The 19,368-nt window shown below is 39.3% G+C and overlaps 2 protein-coding genes across 7 annotated transcripts in view; one reads left to right on the top strand and one right to left on the bottom strand.

The window, feature by feature from the left end:
- LOC122226932 (nuclear autoantigenic sperm protein) overlaps positions 1-19,368 on the bottom strand; it is a 43,186-nt gene that overhangs the window by 16,082 nt on the left and 7,736 nt on the right. For 5 of the 6 annotated variants that reach the window (XM_042950940.1, XM_042950943.1, XM_042950939.1 and 2 more), the window contains 2 exons: positions 17,081-17,098; positions 409-459 (listed from right to left, as the gene is read on the bottom strand). In XM_042950940.1, the coding sequence (XP_042806874.1) occupies positions 409-459; positions 17,081-17,098 (69 nt within the window). The remainder of the gene's footprint in view (positions 1-408; positions 460-17,080; positions 17,099-19,368) is intronic. The other variant, XM_042950941.1, reaches the window with a different exon arrangement.
- Positions 9,535-11,099, top strand: LOC122226937 (SIN3-HDAC complex-associated factor-like). Its single transcript, XM_042950957.1, is given in 2 exon segments — positions 9,535-9,819; positions 9,821-11,099. Coding segments are annotated over 2 exon segments (666 nt in total). The 5' UTR covers positions 9,535-9,609; the 3' UTR covers positions 10,277-11,099.

Raw genomic sequence — 19,368 nt, 5'->3', positions numbered from 1 at the left:
TCTCTCTGCCCCTCCCCTGCTTGTGCTCTGTCTCTCTCTCTCTTTCTCTCTCTCTCTCAAGGGTGAATAAACATTTTAAAAAATAATAATTAAAAAAAATAATAATAATGATACTGTGGTGCCTGGGTGGCTCAGTTGGTTAAGCATCCAACTTCGGCTCAGGTCATGATCTTATGGCTTGTGGCTTCAAGCCCCACATCCAGCTCTGTCTTGACAGCTCAGAGCCTGGAACCTGCTTCGGATTCTGTCTCCTTCTCTCTCTGCCCCTCCCCCACTCATGCTCTGTTTCTCAAAAAATAAACATTAAAAAAAATTTTTTTAAAAATAATGACACTGCCCTCAAGTTATATAGTTCTTACGTTTATGTTCCAGAGATAAAATCTAACTGTACTCTGTAAACAATCTTACCTATCCACTTTATCTGCAGAGGTAGAGGGAGCAGGAGCATCTTCTTCAATCCTGTAATGAAACATTAAGAGGAAACAAAAATGAGGTTATTTTAAGCCTGGAAATTACATAAATTAAGAAAAATATAAAGCCATAAAAAGAGGGTGCCTGGGTGGCTCAGTTGGTTAAGCATCCGGTTCTTGACTTCAGCTCAGGTCATAGCTTATAGTTCATGGGTTCAACCCCATGTTGGGCCTTATGCTGGCAGTGTGGGGCCTGCTTGGGATTCTCTATGCCCCTCCCCCACTCTCACACTCTGGCTCTCTCAAAATAAATTAAAAAAAATGTTTTTAAAAAGCCTTAAGAAGAACCACCATTTATTAAATGCCTGATAGGATATTAAGATCTTAAAACCAATATTTACTTCTATTCAATCTTCACTCATTCAAATATCTGTTAAATACGTATTTGCTAGTCATGAGATATACTACAGTGATGGTCACATCCTAGCTTTAAGTTTATGATTAGGTGGATGAAAGTGAAGTATTTATTATAATGCAACATATGCATCACTGAAAAATCTCACATTCTGCTTAACTTCTCACTAAAAATAAGTTTTCTGTTCTTTAAAAAACAAAGAAGCAAAGTTTTCAAGAACATTCATTTTTTGAAAAGTTTTAGTAAGTATCTTTAAAACATTTCATAGTTGTGGGGCACCTGGCTGGCTCAGTCAGTTGGGAATCTGACTGGTTCAAGTCATGATCTCATGGTTCCTGAGTTCAAGCCCTGCATCAGGCTCTGTGCGGACAGCTCAGAGCCTAGAGCCTGCTTCAGATTCTGTGTCTCCCTCTCTCTCTGCCCCTCCCCCACTTGCTCGCGCTTGCCCTCTCTCAAAAAGAAACAGCACGCGCTTGCTCTCAAAACGAAACATTAAAAACTTTTTTTAATTAAAAAAAAAAAAACATTTCATAGTGGCGTTTACTGAAAAGGTCTAGAAATAATGACCAACTCAGTAGCAATGAGTACCCCACCCCTAGCACCCAGACTATATGCCTAAAATCCCATTTCTCACTAAAAGGAACCAAGATTCCACTGAGAAGTTAACAGATTCTAAGCTGGGACAGGGAAAATACAAAGGTGGCTTTGGCTTTCATGCCAGAAAGCAACAAAGCTATTTCTAATAACGACTTAGGAGTTCTATATACTTATGGTCATGCCAAAAGGAATTATAAAGCAAATATGGGGAATCCAGGGAAAAGCAGATGAATAGTTCTTTGTGCCATTTTTGCAACTTTTCTATAAATTTGACATGTTTCATAATAATTTACAAAAATATTACAAAAGCAGATTCAAGAGCCAGCCTGGATAAAATTCCACTGGTGAAAAGAAGAGTCAGTTTGAGCACCAAAAAAATAACAGCTACAATGGATTGAAAACTTCGAATATGTTTAAATCGATGCACTCTCAATGACAGAAACAAAAACAAAGAACTCATTATCTTTGAAGAATAACAGGAAACCACTGCATTATTCTGAAAATTAGTAAATAAAGTGAGAGAAAAAGCTACAATACAATTGTATTTGCATTTTCTTTACAATACAGTTGTATTTAGACAGGCTTTAAGATATGGTTGATTTAAGTTACTACTTAGGAATCCTGTAGATTATTTGGTATTAACTTAAATTCTTGCCATTTTAACCTGCTCTACTATCAGTTTTCATATATATCCCAAAAGTAATATCCAGAGAAGGGTATCATTTATATCATTTATAAATGTGCCCCCAAAGCACACCAGATCTCAAATGAGACCCAAGAATGCTGTTAACTGGTGAAATGGAGAAAAGGAAAAGAAAGAACACACAGAAAGAGGCAACCTGACTACCAGGTACTTTATACTACCAAGTATTACTCAGAAGCAATAAATTAGAATTGGGAGTACATACCACAAGAAAGCTAGAAATATGATAATAAGTAGAAGCTTAAAAGATAGGGGCACCTGGGTAGCTCAGTCGGTTTAAGTGTTTGACTCTTGATTTCGGCTCAGGTCATGATCTCATGATTTGGGAGTTCGAGCCCTGCATCTGCACTGACAGTGCAGAGCCTGCCTGGGATGCTCGTGCGGGCACTCTCTCTTCCCTCCTTCCATCTCTGTTTCTGCGCCCCCTCCCCCCAATAATCTCTCTCTTAAAATAAATTTAAAAAAAATTTTTTAAAGGAAGCTATAGGGGCGCCTGGGTGGCTCAATCAGTTAAGTCTCTGACTTTTGGTTCTGGTCATGATCTCATAGTTCGTGGGTTCAAGCATCAGGGTCTGTGATGATAGCCCAGAGCCTGGAGCCTTCTTCAGATTCTGTTTCCCTCTCTGCTCCTCCCGTGCTCACACTCTGTTTCTCTCTCAAAAATAAAATAAACATTAAAAAGTTTTTTAAAAAAATAATGAAATAGGGGCGCCTGGGTGGCTCAGTCAGTTGAGCATCCAACTTCACCTCAGGTCATGATTTCACGTTCATGGGTTCAAGCCCCACATAGGGCTCTGTGCTGACAGTTCAGAACCTGGAGCCTGCTTTGGATTCTGTCTCCCTCTCTCTTTGCCCCTCCTCTACTCACACTCTCTCTCTCTAAAATAAACATTAAAAAAATTTTTTAATAAAAAATAAAATAATAATAATAGTAATAATAATTAAAATAAAAAGGAAGATATAGAAGATTAAAAGGGCTCTCCTATTAGACAATTACTGACTCTCTCTCTCACACACATACACACAGAATGGAGTCCATTAGTTTTTCAAACTGGACTTTCTTCTTGTTTAGCTGTAACAAACTTGTAAAGAAATGAAATAACACAAGCAAAATGGACAAAACAAATGATCAATGAAAAAACAGCTTACTCAATTCAGTAAATATTTAAATTCAACAGACATTTTAATTTTAGTGCCTACTGTATGCATTGGAGACCATCTCCAACCAAACATTAAAACAGTAGAGGGGACACTTGTTTAGAAGGACAGAGAAAGGGAGAAGAGATTACATGACAGGTGGGGACTAACTATATTGGAGTCAGAGTCCTAGAAAATGCTTAAATGCTTTGAAGATTAAAATAAAATAAAAAGTCAGTTACTTTCAGCAGAATCCAAAATCTTTGCTTCCAACTCCTAATCCTTTTGTGAATATATTAGTCAACAAGTTTGATGAAAAGCCCTGAGGAATGGGGAAAAACTGGGTTGAAAATAGAGAGACTTCAAAGCTAGAGCCATAGGGATGAGGCACAGTTTAAAAGGCAGTATTTAGCTGCAGGTAAGTAAGCAGACAGATAATCTGCCCAGAATCCTGGAATTAGGGCTTTGGATCCTTATCTACAAACACTTTCTGACCTAGCCAGTGATGTCTAACCCCTTAGTGAAGTTAGTCATTCTGGGCAGATTCCAACACATAGCTCCTCAAATTACCAGAGGTTGAAGGACCAGATTTTTTATTTCCAGTGTACAACAGATGGGTTTTTTGTTGTTAACAATCACTCCTTGCTGTATTTTTTAAAATTTATTTATTTCAGGGGCGCCTGGGTGGCTCGGTCGGTTAAGTCTGTGAGTTCGAGCCCCACGTCGGGCTCTGTGCTGACCGCTCAGAGCCTGGAGCCTGTTTCAGGTTCTGTGTCTCCCTCTCTCTCTGCCCCTCCCCTGTTCACGCTCTGTTTCTGTCTCAAAATTAAATAAACGTTAAAAAAAATTTTTTTAATTTATTTATTTTTAGTAATCTTTATACCCAATGTGGGGCTCAAACTCACAACCCCGAGATCAAGAGGCATATATATGCTCTTCCAACTGAGCCAGCCAGGCACCCCATCAAATGGATTTTTATAAAATAATGCTCACTCCAGGGGTACCTGGGTGGCTCAGGTGGTTAGGCATCCGACTCTTGATTTCCACTCAGGTCATAATCTTGCAGTTGTGAGATCAAACCTGCACTGAGCATGGCGCCTACTTGGGATTCTCTCTGCCTCTTGTTCTCTGCCCTCCCCCACTCACACTTTCTCAAAATAAATTTTAAAAAATTATGCTTACTCCAAATTTTTATACTTCTCTCTCTGTAGACCAGTAACAAACAGTTCACAACCACATTAGTCTATGGACCACACAATGTGGTAGTAACATTAAATGTCCAAACAGAGTATGAGCACTAAAAACAAACACATGAATGCTACATACACATGCTACAAACATTGAGGTACTCCAGTGGCAACAAAAATACACAAAATGTTTTATATCCCACACAAATGAGGGGTAAGTTGCAGTACTATTTAACTTTCACTGTTAGCCATGATGGAAGTTAACAGGTACCAGATTCACCCTCCCACCTCAAACAACTTAAAAAAATGGCCAAGTACATGAAACATCAGTTTTCAACACTGAACAGTAGTAGCACAGGACAGTGATCTGAGAGAAGGGAAACAAATGAGAGGAGTCCTACAAGTGTCCCCAACTTACTGCCTACAGAATTTTGTTCACAGCATAGAGGAGCAACCCAAAAGGAGTATTGTCTCACAGAATTTGGAGAGGCCTTGGTGGCTAGAATTTACAGGACAGAATGAAGAGATAGCAAGCTCAGATATCTGCAGAACATTCCCTCCAGCCTTTGGCTAACTGCTAATCAGCTTCTGCTTGAGAAAACTGAGGCCTATATAAGAATTACTTAGAAATGAGTAGATGAAACAATCTTCAGATATCACATAGGGTCTAGAATAACTCATGTTCCCAATAGCCAAGGTAGAAAGACCTATACAACACAGGGCAAGTACTGCTTTAGTAATGGAGTTAAATTAACACTGGAGACCTGTTCCAGGCCTGCCTAACAAAACATAAAGGCAATCCTCAATAGGACCAAACTGTTTCCAAGTAACTGCCTCCCAGAGTCAAAACAAACAACATACATACAGGGGCACCTGGGTGGTTCAGTTGGTTGAGCGTCTGACTTGATTTTGGCTCAGGTCATGATCCCAGGGTTGTGGGATCAAGCCCTGCATGTGGCTCCTGCTTAAGATTCTCTCTCCCCCGCTCTCGTCCCTCTCCCCCACTCATGTTCATCAAAACAAAACACACACAAAAAACAAAAACCCAGCACTGCAACAAACCTCACAATGTCTGGTAAGTTACATAAGTAAAAAATTATCAGGCAAACAAAGAAGCAAGGAATTAAAATCCATAATGAAGAAAGGATATTCAATAGAAACAGACCCAAAAAGGACATAGATGACAGAACTAGACAAGGACATTAAGACAGTTATTTAAAATGTATTTCACATGCTCTGGGGCATTTGGGTGGCTCAGTCGGTTGAGTGTCCAACTTCAGCTAAGGTCATGATCTATCTCATGGTTTGTTGAGTTCAAGTCCCACATAGGGCTCTCTGCTATCAGCGCAGAGCCTGCTTCAGATCCTCTGTCCCCCTCCTGTTGCCCTTGCCCCCGAGCATCTCTCAAAAATAGAGAAATTTAAGAAAATGTATTCCACATACTCAAGAATGTAAAGCAAAACATGAGCAGGAGAGAAATAGAAGATACTTTAAAAAACAAAGAGAAAGACTCAAGTCAAAACTTCTGGAGACAAAAATACACTTAATAGGATTAACATCAATCAGACTGTGAAGAAGAACATTATCAGGAATTAAAGATACTTGGGGCGCCTGGCTCGCTCAGTCGGAAGTGCATGTGACTCTTGAGCTTGGGGTTGTGAGTGAGACCCACACTGAGTAGAGAGATTACTTAAATAAATAAACTTAAAAAAAAAAAGAATTCAAAAACAGCAGTAGAAACTACCTAAATGAAAACACAAAGATTTAAAAAAACAAAAAGAACAGGGATGCCTGGGTGGCTCATTCAGTTAAGCATCTGACTTCTTGGTTTCTGCTCAGGTCATGATCTCACAGTTCATGAATTCGAGCCCCGCATGAGGCTCTCTGCTTTGGATCCCATCTCCCTCTCTCTGCCTCTCCACTGTTCTCTTTCTCTCTCAAGAATAACTAAACATTAAAAAAAAAAAAAAAATAGAACTTTGTGAGTATGAAACACTAAGCATACAAACACATGTTGACTGGCTGCCTGAAGGGATATGGATGGGAAAGGAAATATTATTTTTAATTTTTTTTTAACGTTTATTTATTTTTGAGACAGAGAGAGACAGAGCATGAATGGGGGAGGGTCAGAGAGAGGGAGACACAGAATCTGAAACAGGCTCCAGGCTCTGAGCTGTCAGCAGAGCCCGACGCGGGGCTTGAACTCACTGACTGTGAGATCATGACCTGAGCCTAAGTCGGCCACTTAACCTACTGAGCCACCCAGGCGTCCCGGGAAAGGAAATATTTAAAGGAATGGAGGAAAATATTTAAATGATGGCAAAACCAAAACAAACACAATAAAAACAATAAGCAGTAAGTTTACAAAATAAACAATGGCAGAAAACTTGCCAGTTTTGATGAAAAGTATAAATCTACAGATCCAAAAAACAAACCCCAAGCAAAAGAAATATGAAAAAACACACACTAAAGCATTTCATAAATTGCTAAAGGGACTTGTGGCTGGCTCAGTTGGTATGGCATGCAACTCTTAATCTCGGGGTTGTGGGTTCCAGACCCACGCTGGGTGTAGGAATTATTTAAAAATAAGTCTTTAGGGGCGCCTGGGTGGCTCAGTCCGTTAAGCGGCTGACTTCGGCTCAGGTCATGATCTCGCGGTCCGTGAGTTCGAGCCCCGCATTGGGCTCTGTGCTGACAGCTCAGAGCCTGGAGCCTGTTTCAGATTCTGTGTCTCCCTCTCTCTGACCCTCCCCTGTTCATGCTTTGTCTCTCTCTGTCTCAAAAATAAATAAACGTTAAAAAAAAAAAAATAAGTCTTTAAAAAAATTTTTTTTAAACATTTATTCATTTTTGAGAGTGACAGAGACAGAGCATAAGCAGGGGATGGGCAGTGAGAGGGAGACATAGAATCCGAAGCAGGCTCCAGGCTCTGAGCTGTCAGCACAGGGCCGGACGCGGGGCTCAAACTCATGGACTGCGAAATCATGACCTGAGCTGAAGTCAAACGCTTAACCAACTGAGCCACCCAGGCACCCCAAAAATAAGTCTTTTTTAAAAGTTTCAGAAAACCAGTGATGGGGGGAAAAAAACAAAAATCAGGCAAAAGGAAAAAAAAGAGACTTGTATAATCAGAGTAACAAATTTAAGAATGACAACTTGTTAGAAACAATGTAAGCCAAAACATAGTAGTCAGATCTCTAAAATGGGGGAGGGGGAGGGGTGTGCAAAACACACAAAAAAAATCAACCTATTTTGTAGCTAATGAAGTATCTTTCAAATACAAGAAATAAATCCTCTTCATGAAAAAAATACTAAAAGAAGTCTAGACAGAGAAAAAATAATACCGGGTAGAAATTTGGATCTACACACCCAAAAAAAGAAGTTTGTATATACATAAATAAAAAGCATTGACAACGGTAAATGAGGATTGTAAATATCTTTATTTACATTTATATAAATTTTTATATTTTATATATTTATATATATATTTTAAAATATATATAATAAGTTATATATATTTATAAATATAAATAATATCTTTATTTTTTAAAACTTTTCTTTGAGAGACAGTGAGCAGGGGAGGGTGAGAGAGAGAGAAAGACACATGGAATCCAAAGCAGGCTCCAGGCTCTGAGCTGTCAGCTCTAACCAAAGGTGAAAAATCTACACACTGGAAACTATATAAAAAGCTTATGAAAGAAATTGAAGACACACACACACAGGAAAAATATTCCATGCTCCTGGATTGGAAGAACAAATATTAGAACGTCATTACTACCCAAAGCAATCTACACATTCAATACAATCCTTATCAAAGTAACACCAGCATTCTTCACAGAGCTACAACAAACAATCCTAAAATTTGCAGGGAACCAGAAAAGACCCCGAATAGCCAAAGCAATCCTGAAAAAGAAAACCGAAACCGGAGTCGTCACAATCCCGGACTTCAAGATGTATTGTATTACAAAGCTGTAATCAAGACAGTATGGTACTGGCGCAAAAGCAGACATTCAGATCAATGGAACAGAATAGAGAACCCTGAAATGGACCCACAAACGTATGGCGAACTAATCTTTGACAAAGTAGGAAAGAATATCCATTGAAATAAGACACTCTCTTCCGCAAATGGTACTGGGAAAACTGGACAGTGACATGCAGCAAAATGAACCTGGACCACTTTCTTACGCCATACACAAAAATAAACTCAAAATGGATGAAAGACCTAAATGTAAGACAGGAAGCCATCAAAATCCTCGAGGAGAAAGCAGGCAAAACCTTTTTGACTTCGGCAGCAGCAATTTCTTACTCAACATGTCTCCAGAGGCAAGAAAAACAAAAACAAAAACAAACTATTGGGACTTCATCAAAATAAAAATTTTTGCACAGCAAAGGAGACAATCAGCAAAACTAAGAGGCAACCTACAGAATGGGAGAAGATATTTGCAAACGACATATCAGATAAAGGGTTAGTATCCAAAATCCATAAAGAACTTATCAAGCTCAACACCCAAAAAAACAAATAATCCACTGAAGATATGGGAAAAAGACAGGAATACACACTTCTCCAAAGAAGACATTCAGATAGCTGACACATGAAAAAATGCTCAACATCACTCATCATCAGGGAAATACAAACTAAAACCACAATGAGATACCACCTCACACCAGTCCGAATGGCTAAAATGAACAACTCAGGCAACAACAGATGTTGGCGAGGATGCAGGGAGAGAGGATCTCTTTTGCACTGCTGGTGGGAATGCAAACTGGTGCAGCCACTGTGGAAAACAGTATGGAGGTTCCTCAAAAAATTAAAAATAGAACTACCCTACGACCCAGCAATTGCACTAATAGGTAGAAACAGGTGTGCTGTTTCAAAGGGGCATGTGCACCCCAATGTTTATAGCAGCACTATCAACAATAGCCAAAGTATGGAAAGAGCCTAAATGTCCACTGACCGATGAATGGATAAAGAAGATGTGGGGTGTGTACACACACACACACACACACACACACACACACACACACACAAAATGGAGTATTACTAGGCAATCAAAAAGAATGAAACCTTGCCATTTGCAACTACATGGATGGAGCTAGAGGGTGTTATGCTAAGCAAAATTAGAGAAAGACAGGATTTTGGAAGACTATTGCCCAGAAAAGATGTTTGGTTTTCACAAGCCAAAGATGTACCGAAGTATAGAGGGCTGCTGTATTTGCAGAGCTAAGTCCTCCAGTTCTCGATTCACTGACAGTAAACGCTATGAAAAGGACTTCCAGAGCTGTTTTGGGTTGCATGAGACTGGTTCAGGAGACATCTGTAATGCCTGTGTCCTGCTTGTGAAAAGATGGACGAAATTGCCAGCAGGATCAAAAAAAAAACTGGAATCATGTGGTAGGTGCAAGGGCAGGACCCAGTCTGAAGACAACATTGAAACCAAAGAAAGTGAAAACTTTACCTGGAAACATGATAAAAAGCAACCAAATCAGTAAACTACAGAAGGAATTCAAACATCACAATTCTGATGCTCACAGTACCACCTCAAGTGCCTCCCCAGCTCAGTCTCCTTGTTATAGTAACCAGTCAGATAATGGCTCAGATACAGAGATGGCTTCTGGCTCTAACAGAACGCCAGTTTTTTCCTTTTTAGATCTCACATACTGGAAAAGACAGAAAATATGTTGTGGGATTATCTATAAAGGCCGTTTTGGAGAAGTTCTCATTGACACACATCTATTCAAGCCTTGCTGCAACAATAAGAAAGCAGCTGCTGAGAAGCTGGAGGAGCAGGGGCCAGAGCCTCTGCCCATCTCCACTCAGCAGTGGTGACTGAGGTTTAGGTAGAAGGGGAACAAAAAAATGATTTAAATTTTAGAAAGAAAACAAAGCAACAAAACCCTTCTATTTTTAACTTGGATACCTGCTATTCTGCCAAAAGACACTTTCTAGAATAGTTTTGAATGGGTTGTTATTTCTCCTCCAGTTCCACAAACTCTGAAGCCAGTGTCTAGCTTACTAAAAGAAAAAAAGTACACATAATATTTAAGATGCTGAGTATTTCATAGGAAAGCTGATGCTGCTGTAAAGTGCTCTTTAAGTCTTTTTTTTTTTTTTTTAATCCCCTGCTAATGAATGAATCTAGGGGAATTTCAGGGGACAGAGATGGGATTTGTTGTATGATAAATGTATGTAGTTTTAGTCTTTCTATATTGAGAAGCAGTGGTTGGGCATTTTTAAGATGGCTGGCTATACTTGTTTTCCTTCTTGATAATAAATTTGTCATAACTCAGTAACATGGACTTGCCCCAAGAGGTAGTTGTTAATAATTTAAGGTCTTGCCAAGGTTCTGATGATTCAAACCTGTACTACTGAATATTAAGCAGGACAGACTAAGCTCTCTGGTGCAAATGCCTTGAAGGAGTAGTTTCTAAACATACAGAGAGGTAACTTGAGTGTATATGTTGCATCCTCTCACCTCCCTCCATATTCATTTTTGATAAAGATTTTAATCTATATTGAAACTTCTAAAGCAGAATCAAAGCTCCTCTGGGGAAATGTCAAGTTTTAGGATGAGCAATCCTAAATGAAGAGAACCAAAGCATTACCGCATGGTAGAGATCACATTCTATTAAAAATGTTAAATTATCTAAAATAAATGTGCACGTCTTCAGGATGGCACACATAAAAAACAAAGGTTAATGCTTCTTGGGGCACATTTCTTAGAGGGCTTGCCTAGTGTGTAAATAATTGACTTTTGTTTGTGTTACATGACTGGTGACTTCACTGAAAATCTGCGCAATTCAGTTTTAGCTCTGGATTACTTCAGTTGACCTTTGTGAAGGTTTTGTCTGTGTAGAGTGAGTTGGGATTGTTTGACTGGCTTTAACCTATTAGGGTTTGGGGTTTTTGGGTTTTTTTCCACTCTATATTAAAGTAAAATTCTAAAAGAAAAGAGGTGTGTGTTAATGCTGAGTGGGCTGGTTTAGGTTTGACTTCTTTTAGTCAGGCTTTGTGAACACTGAGATGTTAGATGATGCATCCTGAACACGGAGCTCTTTGATTCCAAAATCTTCATTGGAGGCCTTTTTACTTGAACCCAAACCAAAGTACTGTCATTGCCTCTTTTCTAAACGTTCAAGAATAACCTATCACCGGTTCAGACTTCTCATAATTAGGGAGGATCGTTTGCCTACCTTATAATAACATAACTCAGTGCTTATTTTTAAAACCGGATTTTAAAAATTAGTATAAATAACAGTAAGGAGTGAGCCATTTTTTACGGGCACCATATAGTTTTATAATTCTTAATCTAAACTTAAAATTTTATATTTCTTCCTTATGGCAAAAACTACAAGCCACCATATGCACAGATTACACCGTGAGTTGGGTTGGCTCTCCCACAGCCTCTGAGGTGAATTACAAGAGTCCCAGCCATTATCATCTTCCTCCTGTTGTTTCGAAATGTTTTTTTTTTTTTTTTTGTACATTTTGGCTACAGTATTGGTGGTAGAATATACTATAATATGGATCATCTCTACTTCTGTATTTATTTATTACTAGACCTCAACCACAGCCTTCTTTTTCCCCTTCCACCTCTTTGCCTGTAGGATATACTGTATGTAGTCATGCACTTTGTATTAATATATTAGAAATCTACAAATCTGTTTTGTACTTTTTATACTGTTGGATACTTATAATCAAAACTTTTACTAGGGTATTGAATAAATTGTCTTACTAGAAAATAAAAAAAAAAATTAGAGAAAGACAATGGCCTACAACTTCACTCATAGGAGGAATTTAAGATACAAAACAGATGAACATAAGGGAAGCAAAAATAAGAACAGGGAGGGGCAGGGTGTCTGTCGATTAAGAATCAGACATCAGCTCAAGTCATGATCTCACACTTCGTGGGTTTGAACCCCATATCTGGGTCTTTTCATTCCAGCTTGGAGCCTGGAGCCTACTTCGGATTCTGTCTCCCTCCGTCTCTGCCCCTCCCCCGCTCGTGCTCTCTCTCAAAAATAAATAAAACATTGGGGCACCTGGGTGGCTCAGTCGGTTAAGCGGCCGACTTAGGCTCAGGTCATGATCTCACAGTCAGTGAGTTCAAGCCCCACGTCGGGCTCTGTGCTGACAGCTCAGAGCCTGGAGCCTGTTTCAGATTCTGTGTCTCCCTCTCTCTGACCCTCCCCCGTTCATGCTCTGTCTCTCGCTGTCTCAAAAATAAATAAACGTTAAAAAAAATTTTTTTTAAATAAAAAATAAATAAATAAAACATTAATTAATTAATAAAACAGGGAGGGGGACAAAAGACTCTTAAATACAGAGAACAAACTGAGGGTTGCTGGAGGGGTTGTGGGTGGGTGGGGATGGGCTAAATGGGTAAGGGGCATTAAGGGGCATTAAGTGCTTGTTGGGCCAAGCACTGGGTGTTATTTATACATAAGGAATGGATGAATCACTGGAATCTACTTCTGAAATAATTATTGCACTATATGCTAACTTGGATATAAATTTAAAAATAAATAAAATTAAAAATAAAACAAACAAACATACAAACAACTCTCTCCATAGCATGTATCTTTTGAAAAACAGTTACTTTCTCATTTGTTAACAGATCAATTTTATCTTAGGGCACCTGGCTAGCTCAGTCAGTACAGCAAACAACTCCTGATCCTGGGTGGTGAGTTCAAGCCCCACACTGGGCCAAGAGCTTACTTAAAAACAAAACAAAACAAAACAACACAACATTATCTTGAACAGTTTATTTTCAAAGTATCTGCTAATGGGTTTACTACTGACAACCATTGTTTTCAACCTAATGTGACTAACAAAGAGCTAGGAATACAAACTACAAAAGGGTCAATTCTGCTATTGTCTTGCTATGTGTGCTTGCATTTTCACCTTCAATCCACCATTTCTAAGCCCAGAATCTTTTAAACACATTGTCCATTTTTATAAGAGCTAGTTTAAAACTGGAAAAAAAAGTCCTATCTAGACTTACCATGGTGATCATTTGGTAATATGTACGAATGTTGGATTGCTATGTTGCACACCTGAAACTATTGTCAATTATATCTCAGTTTTTTTAAACCTAATCTTAATGGGTGAAGATGTGGCACATATACATAATGGAATATTACTCAGCCATAAACAAGAGCAAGATCCTGGTGCCTGGATGGCTCAGCTAGTTAAGCCCCCAACTCCTGGCTTCAGCTCAGGTCATGATCTTGCGGGTCTCCCCCACATCGGGCTCTGCGAGCCTACTTGGGATTTCTCTCTGCCACTCCCTGGCTCATTTTCTCTCTCTCAAAATAAATAAATAAAACTTAAAGAAAAAAAAAGGGGGGGGGGGGGGAGCAAGATCCTGGGGTGCCTGGGTGGCTCAGTCGGTTAATCATCCAACTCTTGATTTCAGCTCAGATCATGATCTCACAAATCCTGAGTTCGAGCTCCACCCTGGGCCCTGCACTGACAGTGCAGGAGCCTGTTTGGGATTCTCTCTCCCCCTCTCTCTGCCCCTCCCCTGCTTGTGTGCTTGCTCTCTCTCTCTCTCTCTCTCTCAAAATAAATAAAAGAAAAAGCAAGATCTTGCCATCTACAACAACATGGATGGATCTAGAGGGTATAATGCTAAGTGAAATAAGTCAGAGAAAAACAAATAACATTTTAGTCTTATGTGGAATTTAAGAAACAAAACAAATGAACAAAGAAAAAAGAGACAAATCAAAAAACCAGACTCTTAACTATAGAGAACAAATTGATGGTTACCAGAGGGAAGGTGGGGGAGGGAGGGGTGAAATAGGTGAAGGGGATTGAGAGTATACTGATCGTGATGAGCACTGAGTAATGTATAGAATTGAACTGCTATATTCACTGCTACACCTAAACTGCTACACTTAAAACTGATATAGCACTGTATGTTAATTACACTGGAATTAAAATTTTTGAAGTAAAAATAACAATAAATCACCCTACAGATATACTAGTCCATGGTTTATTACAAGATATTCACTGTAGCACTATTTGTAATAATACTGGAAACAACTCAAATGTCTATCAATAGCCAATTTGTTATGAGATACCCACAGAATAGAATACAAGGCAGTCATAAAAAGTTAAGGGGAGCCTGGGTGGCTCACTCAGTTAAGTGTCTAACTTCATTCAGCTCAGGTCATGATCTCACGGTTCGTGAGTTTGAGCCCCACATTGGACTCTGCACTGACGGTGCAGAGCCTGCTTGGGATTCTCTCTCTCTCCCTCTCTGCCCTTCCACTCTCTCGCAAAATAAATAAAATTTAAAAAAAAATTAGGAAGGGGCGCCTGGGTGGCTCAGTCAGTTGAGCATCCGACTTCGGCTCAGGTCATGATCTCGCGGTCCGTGAGTTCGAGCCCCGCATCAGGCTCTGTGCTGACAGCTCAGAGCCTGGAGCCTGTTTCAGATTCTGTGTCTCCCTCTCTCTCTCACCCTCCCCTGTTCATGCTCTGTCTCTCTGTGTCTCAAAAATAAATTAAAAAAAAAAAATTAAGGAAAATTTAAGGTAACTATGCCCTGATGAATGATCTCCAAGACATATTGCTAAATGTTCAGAAATGTGTCAAATAGGCTACCATTTATACAACAATGTAGAATTAATAACTACATACCATTTGTTTTTATATGCAAAAGGTTGTCTTTGAGGAACATATAATAAATTCCCACTTGAGAAGAAAAACTATGCGACTAGAAAATAAGGGGTAGAAGGACATTTCACTGTATAACGATCCTTATGGATTTTGAATCAGGAATGTATTTTCTATTAAAAATTAAAATATTTCTTAAAAATCTGATACCTGCCAATAGGCCTTACCTTCTCACACAATCAGCTGGAGCTAAATAGTGACCACTCACTTTAAGGAAGGAGAATGTACTACAATCCCCATCACTTTTTTTTGTTTGTTTGTTTGTTTACTTCTTTTTGAGAGAGAGGGAGACAGAGAATCCCAAGCAGGTTCTGCGCCGTCAGCACAGAGCCAATTCTGGGTTTGAACTCACAAACTGTGAGATCATGACCTGAGTCGAAATGAAGAGTCAGATGCTGGGGTGCCTGAGTGGCTCAGTCAGTTAAGCGTCTGACTTCGGCTCAGGTCATGATCTCAAGGTTCATGAGTTCGAGCCCCGCATCAGGCTCTGTGCTCACAGCTCAGAACCTGGAACCTGCTTCAGATTCTGTGTCTCCCTCTCTCTCTGGCCCTTCCCCTCTTGACCTCTGTCTCTCTCTCAAAAATAAATAAACATTAAAAAAAATAAAAATAAAAATAAAGAGTCAGATGCTTAATCGACTTAGCCAGCAGCCCCCTGCCATTACTTATTTTTATCTGGCCCTCTAAGCTTAACATTTCTAAATTCTGTTATAGAACACCACACTACTAAACATTGGTAACTGTCTGGAAATGAGAAAAGGAGAGAGCCCAGAATTCTTATTTCTGGGGTTGGGAAACTTGAGTGCTATCCAACCAAAATAAGGTACAAGAACATTAGTGAAAATTGGAAGACTTAGGTTTTAAGACAAGTTGATTTTGAAGTGCTTATCAAACAACTAAACGGATAACATCCAATAGGCAATTCAGAGAAAACATTTGACTGCCAAACATAATACATGCAGCACCTATTCATTTTCATTTAATCCTCTCACAAAAAACAAAAACAAAACCTGTGGCAGATGGCAATGCTCCTATTTTACAGAGAAATTACTTATCTAAGTAAGTGATTTAGTAACCTATATGACCCTATCACATTTCATAGTATATTTCAATTGCCTATTGACTTTCTGTACTGTGCAAGAGGATTAAGCTTTAAGGAAAAACATCCTATCTCTCTCATTCTAGCTGTATACCAGTACCAGGCACAAGGTCTGGCACCTAGTCAGTATTTGTTAAAATAAGTGACCAATTCTGAATCACTAGGGTAGGATCAGGGCAAGTGACTTTGCCACTTAGCATGTGAGGTGCTTCAGTTTCATCAACTATAATTAATAGTACCTAACTCCCAGGGTTTGTTTTGAAAATCAAATAAGAAAGTTCATAAAGTACTTCATTCAAGGCTTGACATATAACAAATCAATAACAGCAATTATCAACAATGAAGCAGAGGTAAGGAATAGAGGTAGTATCAAAGGGAAATAAAATTAGGAGGTAATGACTGGTATCAGCTGCAGCAAAAAAGTTAAGAAGTAAAAAGCTAAGAATAAGACTAATTTAGCATGGAGACAATCAATGATTACTTTTAGTAATGTTTAGAAGGCATGAAGGGAAAGAAGCTGGACTGATACAAGCTGAACTAATGTGTATACTCACTGCATACCTGCCCTATTAGATTGTGATATGATGACCAGAAACTGAGACTCAGAATTCATCTTTGTATCTCTAAAACCTAGCACATTAAAATATATGGTAAAATCCTGGTTTGTGAGCATAGTTTATTCAAGAATCATGCTTATAACCCAAAGCACTTGTATATCAAAGCGAATTTCCCCATAAGAAACAATGGAAACTCAGATGATTTGTTGTACATCCCAAAAATATTCATACAAAATAGGTTAATACTGTAATACAAAATAATAAAGAAAAATAAACATATTAACCTTCACTTACCTTTGAAAATCTTCATGGCTGGTGTGAAGGAGAGAAGAGAGAGGAGGATTATTATTGTATAGGATGACTTTCGCTATGACGAACAGAATCAGTTATCTACTGGTTCAATGGATTCTTCTCCTGCATAAGGGCCAGTGTATACACTGGCACAGATGGTGACTACAGGACAGTATTAATAAACTCATCATATACTGTATTTAACGTAACTGGCAAGGGGCACTGGGGTGGCTCAGTCGGTTGAGTGTCCGACTTGGGCTCAGGTCATGATCTCACAGCTTGTGAGTTCAAGCCCCGCGTCAGGCTCTGTGCTGACAGCTTGGAGCCTAGAGTCTGCTTTGGATTCCATGTCTCCCTCTCTGCTCCTAACACACTCACATTCTGTCTCTGTCTCTCTCAAAAATAAATAAACATTAAAAAAAAATTTTAAAATGTAACTGGCAATAAGGCAGCACAGGAAAGGGTCTATATCTGCAGGCAGCCTGACCTAGAATGAAGCAAATCATTCCTGAGCTTACTCTTGTGTTGAAAAGCAAAGGACTGTCCATAGGTGCTTTGAAGTGACAAAAAAATACAGTAGTGCCAGGTGTGGGGTACCTTCCAATGTTCTGAAAAAAATCACTGATCTCTGCCAAATACCACAGCCTGAGACCAAGCATCTGAGCATAGGAGACAATCACCCATAATCCCGCAGTGAGAGAAGAACCATTGGTTCAGTTGTGATGTGACATTCAGCACCACGTACTATTAGTATTGCAAGACATTATTCATTTATCAAGTTAAATTTTATTAGAAATGTTTGCTCGTCTTGCAGAACACTCACAGAACAAGTTACTCACAATCTAAGGTTTTACTGTATATTAAATATATCTGCTAAACGGTTAAACAGAAAGGAAGAAAAGGGATCTAGGAAGGCAGATTCTTGTCTAAAGAAGTTTGGCTCTCAATTGGAAGAAGCTAAACAGATATATATGATGGAGTAATGGTTTTTAAATGCATTCATGTTAGGACGTTTGAACGCAAGAGATGCTGCCATGTGAGGGGGAAAGGGGAAGCATCAAGAGACCAAATAGGTAATTCCTGCTGAACAATTAAATATATGGGAGGGGGGGGAAGGGGGAGAATCTCCAATGGTTATCTTCAAGATGTTTTTAAATATAAACCCCCTATGAAGACACTGTACTATATTCAGACTTTTCTTGTATAAAACCTTTAAGTTCCACAAGAGGGAGGTCTCAACCCTCTAACCATCTATTTTGTGTCTGTTATTGCCAAACGTCTGAATGAACATTCTAAGGAAACATACAACAGTACTGAATGGGCTCATTTTAAATTCTTGGCCACAGGGGTGCATGGGTAGCTCAGTCGGTTAAGCATCCAACTCTTTGTCTTTTTTAAGTTTATTTCTGAGAGAGAGAGAGAGAGAGAGAGAGAAAGTGAAAGAGAACACGCACACAACAAGCAGGGGAGGGGCACAGAGAGGGAGACACAGAATCTGAATCAGGCTCCAGACTGAGCTGTCAGCACAGAGACAGACATGGGGCTTGAACCCACAAACCCTAAGATTGTGACCTGAGCCAAAGTCAGAGGCTTAACCAATTGAGCCACCCAGGCGCCTCAAGCATCCAACTCTTGAGTTCACCTCAGGTCATGATGCCAAGGTCGAGGAATCGAGCCCCATATCTAGTTTTACGCTGAGCATGGAGCCTGCTTAAGATTCTCTCTCTCTCTCTCTCTCTCTCTCTCTCTCTCTGCACCCCCCCACCCTAACACTACATTCTTGGCCACAAACCCAAAACAGAGACAACAATGGCAATCCTACCACACATCCCCTATGTGTTTTTTTTCCCCACTCTCCAAAATGACTATTTCTTCTTCAAATGTCCTACATCATACTACATTCCTCCTTGCTTCCAAACAGAACTTGCCTCACACTTCACTAAGCAAACAGAAACAGACCTTTCTCCACCATGCCAAAATTACCAACCTGCTAACCCTATTTTCTGCTATCCTTATTTCTATGAATAAAGTTTCTGTACTAGAATCTTCATATAGCTGCTCCTTGTCATTCATATCTCATAAAGGCAATATCTGACCATGCAGTCTAAATTAATCACCCAGTTACTTTCACCTTAAAATGGGTAAATGAAGACAATCATCTGCATACATTTTATCACCGACATTCTCGAATCTATGTATTTACAGTCTATAGCCCAGTAGTGGAGACTCCATCTGACAAGAGGGACCTCTTCTCTTTTTTTAAATTTTTTAACGTTTACTTTTGAGAGAGA

Source organism: Panthera leo, chromosome C1 (assembly GCF_018350215.1).
Source record: "Panthera leo isolate Ple1 chromosome C1, P.leo_Ple1_pat1.1, whole genome shotgun sequence".
Lineage (NCBI taxonomy): Eukaryota > Metazoa > Chordata > Mammalia > Carnivora > Felidae > Panthera > Panthera leo.
The sequence above is the reverse complement of the archived record's forward strand: the minus strand, read 5'-3'. Positions and strand labels throughout refer to the sequence as shown.